At 36.5% G+C, this 12,927-nt stretch overlaps 1 protein-coding gene across 3 annotated transcripts in view; it reads right to left on the bottom strand.

Annotated features, from left to right (window-relative positions):
• zmym2 (zinc finger, MYM-type 2) overlaps window positions 1-12,927 on the bottom strand; it is a 116,067-nt gene that overhangs the window by 58,838 nt on the left and 44,302 nt on the right. For 2 of the 3 annotated variants that reach the window (XM_052026522.1, XM_052026523.1), the window contains exons 5-8: window positions 12,525-12,813; window positions 8,954-9,134; window positions 4,640-4,852; window positions 986-1,136 (exon numbers count right to left, since the gene is read on the bottom strand). In XM_052026522.1, coding sequence (XP_051882482.1) covers window positions 986-1,136; window positions 4,640-4,852; window positions 8,954-9,134; window positions 12,525-12,813 — 834 coding nt within the window. The remainder of the gene's footprint in view (window positions 1-985; window positions 1,137-4,639; window positions 4,853-8,953; window positions 9,135-12,524; window positions 12,814-12,927) is intronic. The other variant, XM_052026524.1, reaches the window with a different exon arrangement.

Raw genomic sequence — 12,927 nt, forward strand, 5'->3', positions numbered from 1 at the left:
AGTCCAGTTTGACAGGGACTCCTAATGTTACATCTGGAATTTGCCTCCCCAATGCTACACTGTTATATCTGGGATAGGACTGGAGACCCTATTCATTTCAATCTGGATTCTCAGCCTGCAGGTTAGAAGACTATCTGTTAAGATATATGTGTTTTGGTCAATTATTTTACTTCACTTCAATGCTTTTAATTATTTTAAAATGTTTCATCTTTTTAATTAACATTCTGTTAAGCATTTTTAAGTTTTAAAAATTATTTATGTCAATTTTAATAATTTTTAAATGGCTCTGAAGAGACATTTACAATCTGATCAAATTGCTTACAGCTTTGACACAAGACAAACCTTCCACCAACTTTGTCTTCTGTCAAACCTTGTCAGGCATTCTGGTGATGGAACCTCAGCAGTATGCTGCCTGACGTGAGGGCATGGAGGGCCAGCAAGATCAACCCACTGCATCTGATGTTGGTAAACGTGGGCGACTGGCTGGGTTTAGGAAGATCCAGCTCACTGTTCCTTGTGGTTGTGGCCTTGTGGTTCTCTTCAGTAACATAATAAATGGAGTGAACTTGATTATTACAAATAACATTTCAAAACATTTTTCTAAAACACTTGATTTTAAATCATTTCTAATGAGGAGCTATAAGAAAAATATTTCTTTACAATTTTCTAGAATTTAGTGGCAGTACAAGTGAATGTACACAATCTTTTTTATTTTCCTTAAATTGTACACATCACCAGAAATACTGCACACAGAATATTGCATCATTATTTACACTTAAAAGGTCAAGACACAGAAGTGACTTACTAAATATCCTCATGTTTCTATTTTTATCATTTAACAGCAAGACAAATATTTTACTAAATTGTGTCTGATTTAAACTTCAGGAAGAAACAAAAAGGCTCTACTATCTTAAATATCTGAAAATGTTATATGATGATGAATATAATATGAAAATGATGAGAAAATAGTAATTTTTAATTTTACCTGTTGGTTTTGGGCATCTCGATTTGTGCATGGACATGCATGCAACTGAACAGTATGTTTCAATATTCCCACCAGATTCTACACTCTGAGTCATATCAAAGCTTCTACATGGAGCTCTGCATGCTGTGCAGGGAATTATTTTGCTGTTTTTCTAGAATCAAGATCAAAATGTTTAGGTCATCTGGCACAGTAAAGTATTCAAACCCCCCAAAAATGTGCACTTTTTATACTCAATATCAACACTCCATTTTTACTATTTACTGACCAAAATTACACGAAAAAAATGTAGAGAATAATTCAGAATAGACATGAAAACAGGAAAAATTAGATATTAAATGTCTAACAGACAAGTATTTCTAGCCATAGGAGTGAAGATATAGTGTAACAAAAGTATCAATACTTTGAAGGCTCAATATGGTGGTTCAGGAACTCAGTAATTGCAGTCCTCAGTTACAATAGCCAGGAAGCTCTAGAATTTTGCTAAAGAATCTTGCAGAAGAATCTGGAACTAGGAGTCACGGTTTAAAAGTAAGAGGTTGTCCACTTAAAACAGAGATGAAGTGATTTGTTTTTCTGAGTCTTGAGTCTTTGGATTTCTTCCTCAAAGGTGCAGTGTGTAGAGCCACTGCCTTGTGGTGCCAGTGACTCAGGTTTAATCCTAACCCCAACTCTGTAGGAGGTTTGCATGTTCTCCCTGTGACAACTGGGTTTCTTTTCACATCCCAAAAGATGCATGGTTGGTAGTTTAATTGGCTACTGTAAATAGCCCCTGGTGTGTAGATGTGTGGTAGAATCTAGAAAGTGCTGATGGAAATATGGGGAGAATAAAAAAAATGAGATTAATTTAGGATTTGTGTAAATGGGTGGGTGATGGTCGGCATGGACTTGATGGGCTGAAGGGCCTGTTTCTATGCTGTATCTCACTATGACCCTATGACAGTAGAAACAGTCTTTGAATATTTTTAAGACAGATAAATGGACTCTTTATAAGTGAGGGGCTGAAAGGTTATTGGGCATGAGCGTGGAGTTGAGGTTCTAATTATATCGACAATGATCTCATTAAATGGCAGAGCAGGCTTGAGGGATCTATTCCTGTGCTTAATGGATACGCTCATACAGTGGCATGCAAAAGTTTGGACACCCCTGGTCAAAATTTCTGTCACTGTGAATAGCTAAGCGAGTAAAAGATGACCCGATTTCCAAAAGGCATAAAGTTAAAGATGACACATTTCTTTAATATTTTAAGCAAGATTACTTTTTTATTTCCATCTTTTACAGTTTCAAAATAACAAAAAAGATAAAGGGCCCAAAGCAAAAGTTTGGGCACCCTGCATGGTCAGTACACCCTCTTTGGCAAGTATCACAGCTTGTAAATGCTTTCTGCAGCCAGCTAAGAGTCCTTCAGTTCTTGTTTGGGGATTTTTGCCCATCCTTCCTTGCAAAAGGCTTCTAGTTCTGTGAGATTCTTGGGCCGTCTTGCATGCACTGCTCTTTTGAGGTCTATCAACAGATTTTTGATGAGGTTTGGGTCGGGGGACTGTGAGGGCCATGGCAAAACCTTCAGCTTGTGCCTCTTGAGGTAGTCCATTGTGGATTTTGAGGTGTGTTTAGGATCATTATCCTGTTATAGAAGCCATCTTCTTTTCATCTTCAGCTTGTTTACAGATGGTGTGAATTTTGCTTCCAGTATTTGCTGGTATTTAATTGAATTCATTCTTCCCTCTACCAGTGAAATGTTCCCCATGCCACTAGCTGCAACACAAGCCCAAAGCGTGATCGATCCACCACCGTGCTTAACAGTTGGAGAGGTGTTCTTTTCATGAAATTCTGCACCTTTTTTTCTCCAAACATACCTTTGCTCATTGCAGCCAAAAAGTTCGATTTTAACTTCATCAGTCTACAGGACTTGTTTCCAAAATGCATTAGGCTTGTTTAGATGTTCCTTTGCAAACTTCTGATGCTGAATTTTGTGGTGAGGACGCAGGAAAGTTTGGAGAAAAAAGGGTGCAGTATTTCATGAAAAGAACACCTCTCCAACTGTTAAGCACAGGTGGATTGATCATGCTTTGGGCTTGTGTTGTCGCCAGTGGCATGGGGAACATTTCACTGGTAGAGGGAAGAATGAATTCAATTAAATACCAGCAAATTCTGGAAGCAAACATCACACTGTCTGTAAAAAAGCTGAAGACGAAAAGAGGATGGCTTCTACAACAGGATAACGATCCTAAACACACCTCAAAATCCACAATGGACTACCTCAAGAGGCACAAGCTGAAGGTTTTGCCATGTCTCTCACAGTCCCCCGGCCTAAACATTATCAAAAATCTGTGGATAGACCTCAAAAGAGCAGTGCATGCAAGACGGCCCAAGAATCTCACAGAACTAGGAGCCTTTTGCAAGGAAGAATGGGCAAAAATCCCCCAAGCAAGAATTGAAAGACCCTTAGCTGGCTGCAGAAAGCGTTTACAAGCTGTGATACTTGCCAAAAGGGGTGTTACTAAGTACTCACCATGCAGGGTGCCCAAACTTTTGCTTCGGGCCCTTTTTCTTTTTTGTTATTTTGAAACTGTAAAAGATGGAAATAAAAAAGTAATCTTGCTTAAAATATTAAAGAAATGTGTTATCTTTAACTTTATGCCTTTTGGAAATCGGGTCATCTTTTACTCGCTTAGCTATTCACAGTAACAGAAATTTTGACCAGGGGTGCCCAAACCTTTGCATGCCACTGTATAACTTGATCAATAATCTGTAATAAGATAAACTGACCAAATCAAAATAGCAGCGAGGAAGCTACAACTAGCCTGTGTTCCCAATTCAAAAAATAATAGGATGAAGAGGGAGGTGTGGGACATATGATTTTGTTTCTGAACTCTATCCCAGGATTCCCAGTATAAAGTACACATGCATGCAACAGTGATATCAATGTTAAATGTTTCAGATCTAGTATGAGTGATAGTTTCTGGGGTGAATTACTTAAGTGCTGTTACTTGGCTAGATCAACCAATCCACAGATGGTAGCTACTGGAATAACTTTTGGAACTTGCCTTTCCACTCAGAAATTGGCCAGATTGGTAGTATAACTTGCAGATTGCCGAGCTAGCCACTTTTGCCTCACCACTGACTGCAAAAGTTGGTCCTTCGCTGTGCTGCTGGGAGGTAGAATCTCTTGGCCTTTACCCTGGTGGGTGTGCCCTGCCATTCAGTGACCCAGCTCTGCCAAGATTTTACAGCATGCCTGAATGGCTTAATTACAAGTTAATGAGTGAAAGCCAACTTTTCCCAGCACCTCTTCCACCGTCTGGCACTCCTGGGGTGTGTGGGAAGAAATGAATTTGGTGACATTGCTCAAGGAATTGGCTGCCCAAAATATAAGGCAGAAGTATTTTGGACAAGCAACTAAATGAAGCTTTAATCCTTTATTGAATCAGTCAAATATAATCATATTGAACCATCCAAAATATTTTCATGGTTGTAAAATATAAGACTTTATTAACTTTGCAGCAAATAAATTAAACTTGTGTATAAATCTACCAAAATACATAACTTATATACAGTTTATACAGCCATAATAAGCTACTTGTAATAAATTCTATCATTTGATTAAAAAAGACTATTGGACATATTTGCCTGAGAACAAGACTTTCTACAAATTACCTGTTTAAAATCATTGAGACATCTAGTACTACAGAATCTTTTGTGATGACCATCATGGAAAAGAAAGTGGCTTCCAGATCCTTTATTATAACAGTATATCCCACACTGATCACAACAATTCATTATAAGTCCATTGGCTTGTCTATATTTGTTGAAACAACCATCACTGCAAAGTTTGTGGACAAAATTTTTAAAGCTCACTTCATGCCGAATCTATAAAGGAAACGCACAATGATATTACCTAGGCTGCACACTTGTAACTTATGTGGAAGATCTTGTGTGTATTTTTAACAATTGACAAAATTTCTTTACACTTCTAGACAATAAACACATATGATTGCAGTAAATGCCTAATTTTCTCCCTAATCCTCCAATTTCTCGGGACATAAAACAGGATCCAACCACAGCTCAGCTGATAGCAGCTTTGTCAGGGTCACAAAATTTTAGTCCAATTTTACTTCATTAACATGAGCACCAAAATCATACATATGTGCAGTGTTGAGGGAGTGCTTTACTGTTGGAAATACTATTAATTGGAGGTCTTAAACTGAGGCCTTGAAGATGGTGGTAAAAGATCCCAAAACAGGAATGTTATCATTATTGTTTTGGCTTATATTTATTCTTCAATCAGCACCACACACAAAAAAAAACTCCATGATTATTACATTGACATAGGACCTGGCTGTGTGCAAATTGGTTGCTGTATTTGTTGAATTACAACACTGACTCTACTTTAGGAATACTTCAATGGCTAAAACAACTTTGGGGAGTTTTGAGAAAATGAAGGATAAAATAATTGATTTCTTTTTTAATTGCAGTGGACACAAAGTGTACAGTCAGCCCGAGATCTGTCTGACATCCAAACATCTTGACCAACTTACCTAGGTTGTAGGATGCAAAGCATAATTGAAACAGTTCTCAGATTTTCCTTGCTCTACTAGGCAGCACAATTCGTCTATATGATTGATAAGTTGAAAATAAATAGCAGCTCTCTTAAAGTAGTCTATAATCAATACTTGAGTACTTCACAATAGATGTAGAGAGTTGATAACTAAGGCTTAGTTAATCATCTTGTTTTTTTTGTATTGTTCTTCAGCTGCTGATTCTTGTAGCTACACTGTGTTCCACTGGGACTTTATGTTCTCGACCAGTCTTATTGAATCAAAAACAGGTACAGCAGTGGTAGAAATATCATGAATTGCAGATTTGCTTAAGCAGTTACTGACTTGCAAACTAAATGCACATTGCATAAGCTATTAGAAGTGTATCAACTATTTTGCATATAATGGCATAAAGAACCTGTTCATCATTTTTAAGTGCTTATTGAAAAACAAAATGAAGATCTGATATTTCCTGTTCTTCTTCAAAAGATGCTGCAAGATGTATAACCTCTGGGTAGGTGGGCTTAACATGTTGTATGAAGAACATTATCTTGAATAATATAGTATATCCTCAGTATTCAAATGTAGTGAAAAATTATTTGCTTGGGTCCTGGACAAGCTTCCTCTAGGTGAAAGTACTACCATTCAAAGCAAGCTAATAACTCATGGGTCATAATCATTAGAATCACTACTCAATATTACACATATTTGAAAATTGTGTAGCAGAGAACAGTCAGATAGCTATCTTTTACTATATAGGGTGGGGGGGGGGGTGGTTTAAACATGTCTGGAGAACTGTAGGTCACACAGTGGGATGAAAATTAATGGAATACTGTCAAAGAAAAAAACCTAAGTAAATTTAATAGAGTAGAGATCGATTTCAAAAAGGAAAATCTTGCTGGACCAACCTCATCGAATTCAAAGGAGAAAGAACAGAATGAAGAGATAAAGGTAATGCCTTAATTTATCTGGATTTTAAAGACCTTTGATAAAGTGGCAAATTAAAAAAAATGAAAAGTGAATTCAGAGCATGCTGAGTCAAGGAACAAGGAACAAAATGGATGATTAGCTAGCAGTTGCAGAAGGCAGGAAGTTAGGTCCCAGATAGATTAATACTGGGACCACTGTTGTTCACAATTTGCAATAAGGTGGTGGCAATTGCAGCTAATTTAGCGTTTGAAACCAAACATCATAATTTCTGGATTTGAGTTAACACTATTTGTGGATGGTGTGAGGTACACTGGGAAAAAGGTGTGTGTATAAGGGCTGTCAATTGGCCTTTATATATGCCTTTAACTTAGTGTGGTTTTTTGCAGCTCAAATACCTCCGCTATGAGGGTCTGAACATCATGTCTCAGAATTCCCCAGTCAGACCCCACCTTCCATAAAAGATGTGGGACTGAAGGCAGAAGGCACAACCTACTTGCCATGACTTGCCAACCTCCAGAATTTCTGGTAAGACAGTGCTTCTCTTGACAGCCACTCCTCCTGCCCTTTTTTTTCTGCTAGGCTGCAGAAGTAAGTAGGAGAGAGGGGGTGGGTGGAGGAGAGAGGGGAAGGTGGGGAGAAGAGTGTGGAAGTAGGTGGAAGAATGTGGGGCCAGAGAAAAACAGTGGAGAGGCACAGACAGGATGAAATAAAGATAAAAACCCAAAGAACAAATGAAAATTCCTCTTCATTCTCTTGCCTCACAATATCTCATCCAAAAAATCTATACCTTTTACAAGCAAGTATAACTGAGTGAATGGTGTGGCAATGATGTGCTGAAGGAAAGTGGCTATGCAAAAAAGGACATAAATGGAGAAGTCAATCATTTTAGGATAAGAGGACTGCAGGATGTTATGAAATGGGTTGCAAAGATAGGGACAAGCCACAGAAGCACTTGAACACAATGATAATTACATTAAATTTGAAATAAAATGGAAGGTGTTTCCAATGAACCATTGAGGAAAATACAAGTTTTCTATTTTTTAACTGTACAATTAAAACCACCATTAATGTACATTTTTCCTTTATTCCTCCATGACTTAGGGTTAGTAAGACAGAAGCAGCACTAAATTAAATTTAGATATCATTATACATACAGAATAGCGTATAATTGGAAAATTAAGCTCCTACATTAAGCATTACATTTTCACTGAAACTTGCAGCAGAATGTCATTTGGATCATCACGTTCCTATCATTCTATTCAGACCGCTGCCGCTTCTCAACTTTTGGTCTGAACCTTACTGGTGATGGCATCCCAAACTCTTCTCCATATTCTTTTAAAATGCAATGAGGGTTTCTGACATGTACCAGCTCCCTGTGTTTCTTGATACTTCTCAGCATTCTATCATTTGTATATTCTTTTGCCTTGTTTGCCGATTCCAAATGCTGAACTTTTCCAGAATGAATTTCAGACCCTAATAAGTCCATTGACATCTTTCTGCCACCCACAACTTTCTTCCTATCAACCACATGGCTAATGATTGCATCATCTGCAACTTTCTAATTGTAAACGCTATGCACAAGACTGAATCATTCATATGTAATCAAAACCCATTTTCTATATTTCTCACCAATTTTCCATCTGAAATTTTTATGCAGCCTTCCAGAATCTTTCCTATAATTTCCCCACTATCAGTGTTATGCTGTATATAATTACTTGATCTATCTCCTTATCCTTTTCAAAATAATGATATTTTGTTAGTAGTTGTTGACACTCGCGACACTGTGCTTGTAAGTCGGACTCACTCCCATTTATTCCCGGGGGCGCGGATGATACATTACATCTGAGGCTGGTGAAGTATCAACTTTCAAAGATGCTAAACTGCATAATATTTCCTCTATCATTATACTTATCCAAATCTCATCCTCCTCCTTACAATTTTTGTATTTTCTCTCATGTGTGAATAATCACACACACACCGTTTGCCTCTGGTCACCCGTTATACCATTCAGCAAAGGACAAAAAGGGGGAATCTCTTCTCTTGAAAGAAGATGACTAAATAGCTGCACTTCAAATTTGGAAAGGTTTTGATAGAGAAGACAAAGAGAAAACTTTTCCCACTTATGGTGAAGAGCAAAATCAGAGACCATTCATGTTGAGATATTCATCAAGAATTCAAACAAAATCCTTTATGCACAAGTGGCAAGAACACAGAACTTGTCCCTATATAGAGCATTTGAAGGAAATAGTATAGATACATTTAAAGTAGGTTGGATAAGCAAATAAGCAAGTTGGGAAAAGGGAGCGAGGATGAGGCTCAAATGAAGCATTAACTCTGGCACGGACTGGTTTGGCACAATAGTCTGCTCTATGTGATTTTATGCGAGTAAAGATTCTAACCAGGTGATAATCTTAAATCTATGCCAAACAACCTGACAAATTAGCTGCGTGCATACTACTTTTAACAAAATTGATTGGAAATAAACTAAAACTACAAAAAATACCTCAGTCATTTTTCCACAAATGGTACATTTCCCATAATTTCCTTGGGTAACGTGACTTGTATGTGCAGGAGCTTTTTGTCTTTCTTCATAAAAAGATAAGCAGGATGTGCTACAAAATTCCTGGAATGTTTCACTGGAATCTACTTGTGCAACAATTGTTCCCTTCATATTAGTTATCTCTCTGTAAAACAGGATAACAAGTCAAATTAATATATAAAATAATTTTTTAAAATTTGACAACCAATTTTAAAATGAAAAGGTCATGGAGGGAAATATGGTGCAGCTCTCTTTAAAGACTTTCATTTGCTCAAAACCTATCCATTTTCAATTAAGCCATTTTCAAACATCATAGGAACATAACAAATAGGAGCAGACTCAAGTCTTGAATATACTTAACCATTCAGCAACCAAAACTCATTGGGGTAGAGAGTTCCAAAGACACACAACTCTCAGAAATTCCTCCTCACCTCAGTCTTAAGTGGGCAATCCCATTTCCTAAGATCATTTCCCTAGTTGTCATAATACAAAATCATTTGAAAATTTATTGCCTGATTTACAGGAGAAACCAACTTATATACTCCAAAATAAATACCAATGGGGTTGGTTTTGAACTGTTTACAAATGCAACATGTCAATACCGTACTATTTTTAACTAGATTTACACCAAGATTAATAAGAACCACAGTGCAAATAGAATGTAATTTTTATTTTAATAGTTCTAAAAGAATGTTTCTTTCCCAGTTCTGTTTCATAGATAAACTTACTGCATAAACTCTCACAAATGCTCAAGTGTATTTCCAAGGCAACTAATCAAGTAAACGTGACTATTTTTACTTATGTTCTGGAATAAAGCAAACATTTGTTATTAAATATCTTTCTTAATGGATCAGTCATTTTTTACCTAGTCTATTTTTACCTGGTCTACTTTCCTCTAAATGGTTTTAACATCAATAGCAAGGTGAATTGGATTTTGTACTCACTTTTGTTGTTTTTTCCCATAAATGCTGTGTTTCTCCCTGATTTGTTAAGCTGCTATGTCAATCATAACAAACTTCTTCCCACCCTATGCAGCTTAAATATAGTTTGATTTCATGACAAACATTCACTCTCAGCATTTGATGTCAACCAAGGTTGTGTGAAATCAATAAATGTTTGGGATTTTAAAAAGTCCGCTCTAGCCCTTTTGTTAAGGTCATTCAGTTTTTTAGAGGTAAGTGTTACAAATTTTAATGATTAATGTCTGATCATGTGCATTTGATGTTCAAATACTAAAATAAGCACATGTCGTGTGTTTCAAATTGTAGAAAGCATAATTTCTATCAGAAATGTTAAAAATTAGGAGTCTTTTTTTAATAATGTATTTTTTTAAAAGTAAAATAACCGCATTCTTACCAGCTGTTCCTGAGTTAATAGAAGTGTTTATACTTCTCCCTTTTAATTTCTCCCCACGCACAAGGTATCAGGGCAACCTCAACCCTTCAGTGTCTGCACTGGGTTTCAGCCTTAGCTCAATATTAACAATCCTACCTCTAAGCCTCTAAGTGATAAGAATGGAGGTTCAAATCTCACCCTAGAGATGAGTACAAATCTGGTGATACACACTCAAGCAGTAGTTTCAGATGAGATGTCAAACTGAGGTGTGCCTTTCAGATAAATGTGTAACCTCAGAATGTTTTATTATGAAGAACAGCACTTGCTTTCTCCAAGCATTATAACTAATACTTAACCAACATGACTAAATCCATAAAAAAATCAGTTTGCTTGTGGACTTTTCTATGACCGCACTGGCTGCAATATTTCCTATATTATAATAACATCCTTATTTCAAAAAAGTTAATTTGGTAAAAAGTGATATAGAATTCCCAAAGTTCACAAAGATCATTATCTAACTATTTCTAACTATCTCTATTTTTTATCCTTAAAATAGGTAAGTACTTCAGTGTATCAAATCTTAATTCTCATTGCCAAGTGAAAATACCCAAACCCATCACCATCCCGGTTTCTCCATATTGCTAAATAGAGACAGAGGCTTTTAAAAAAGGTAAAGTGCAAAGGAAAAAGTAATCACCAATCTGAAAATATACTTTCGGAAGAAAAAAGTATAATAGCAAAATTATGAGCCAGAAAACACTGGAAGCCTTTAAGGACCCATGCATTGAAAATGAATTTAATGTCACATTACATCAGTTGTCCAGATGAGCCACAGTTTAACACAACTGCTGTGTAAACCCTGTATTCTGACCTGCCATGAGCAACACCACTAAGAACAGGCTAATAATACATTAAAAATAGTATGTCAAGGTGTCAATAATGTCAATAACACATTATTACAAATGAACAAGTCATTTCAGGCAAAGGTTCCTGTTCAAACAATTGAAATCAGACCAAACTGTGTCCAAAAATAAAGAGAATCCTTGGCCTGAAAGGCATAGATTTCCACTTTACTGTAATAATACAATTATTATGCCCATAACTGTGGGACAGTACATCACATGAAACATGACATGCAACAATATTGGAAATTCACCAAAAAAAGATCATGAAACTTTCACAGGCAACTGTATCACATTATTGAAAATTTTAACATACTATGAAAAGCAAGGTATTCTTTGAGAAATGCATCATAATTTCACAGGACTTACTATATTTCAAGCTAGGGAGTAGTTCATCAAAATGTTCTGCTTGTCAGAACTGCTTCAATGTTAGTTGGGTAATCAAATTTATGAATTAGCCATTTATTTAGCTGAATTGTCAGATGATGTAACTCTTTAACAATGGGCCGCAAACCTTTTACTAAAATAATTACAAGCTTAATGGAGACATTGCTGCTGATGTATAAAGTAGCTTACGATGAAGAGCTCTAACTGTGTATTGCTAATCTCTACCAGCTATTGGATGAGCTGCATGATAAAAATGGTAGCTTGACTTGAGGTTCAGGAAATTACTGCATTTTCATTTTAAAAGGTAATTAATCTCACTGCAGAAAGTTAACACAGGTACTACTTTAATTAGAAGACATATTCTTCTATAATGCCGTTCAACTTCTCTGACTAGAAAGGAACAATTAAAACCATGGAGGGTATTTTCTGTGAGAAATAAATTGTTCTTGGAGATATTATTTAAACATCCCTTATCCCCTCTTCTCTTGACCCAAACTTTATTTTCCTCCTATTCTCCTTTCCATAACCAATGTGACCAGATCATTACATTGCCTTCAGCGCTAGTCACATTTCTACAGGAATCCTTAAATCACTTTATGTAAGGAATTTAACAGTCAGCTCTCTTGTTCATCGATATCCCTGATACCTTGCTGCCCATTAAGATTTCAAACAGCAGTGTGTTGTAGCAGAATTTTTTTTAAAAGCTGAAGACAAGAGTGAGGGAAAAAGTCTAACAGGACACATTGCATGGAGCTTTGCTCCAGTAAATTCCGGGAGATATTCTGGTACTATAGTCAATTTGCAACATCAGAGTTATATGCTGCAAGAATGAAAGTGTGTAACTGCTTTCTCAAAAATCAATTCTACATAATAACAATCACTAATATATGTAACAGAAAACAGTTTCTTACTTTTTGCAAGTAGTACAGAGTTTCTTTGGAGCTGGTTTGTGAGAAAACGATGATAAGCAAGTAGTAGAGCAGAAGAGGTAAGATGAGCCTTTTCTCTGGTATGCCGTTTGACCTTTCTGTAATGGCTTTTTGCAGTGAGCACAAATGACTTTCACAGATGGCTTAGGTTGTTGCTGAAGTCCAGAGGACTGGAAGACTGGTTTTGAAAGTGGCGCCATAGGCACAACAGAATCTGAAACATTCAGTTTACGATTTGTAGGCAATGAGGATGGCAGTGATAACCACGAATCTTGAAATAAAGTATTCATATTTGTCAACTGTTAGAGCTACATTGTACATTTCATTTTAAAATACAAAATATAGCAATTCATCAAATTGTTAAATCTGTTAATATTTTGCACCT

This window comes from Pristis pectinata, chromosome 11, assembly GCF_009764475.1.
Source record: "Pristis pectinata isolate sPriPec2 chromosome 11, sPriPec2.1.pri, whole genome shotgun sequence".
Lineage (NCBI taxonomy): Eukaryota > Metazoa > Chordata > Chondrichthyes > Rhinopristiformes > Pristidae > Pristis > Pristis pectinata.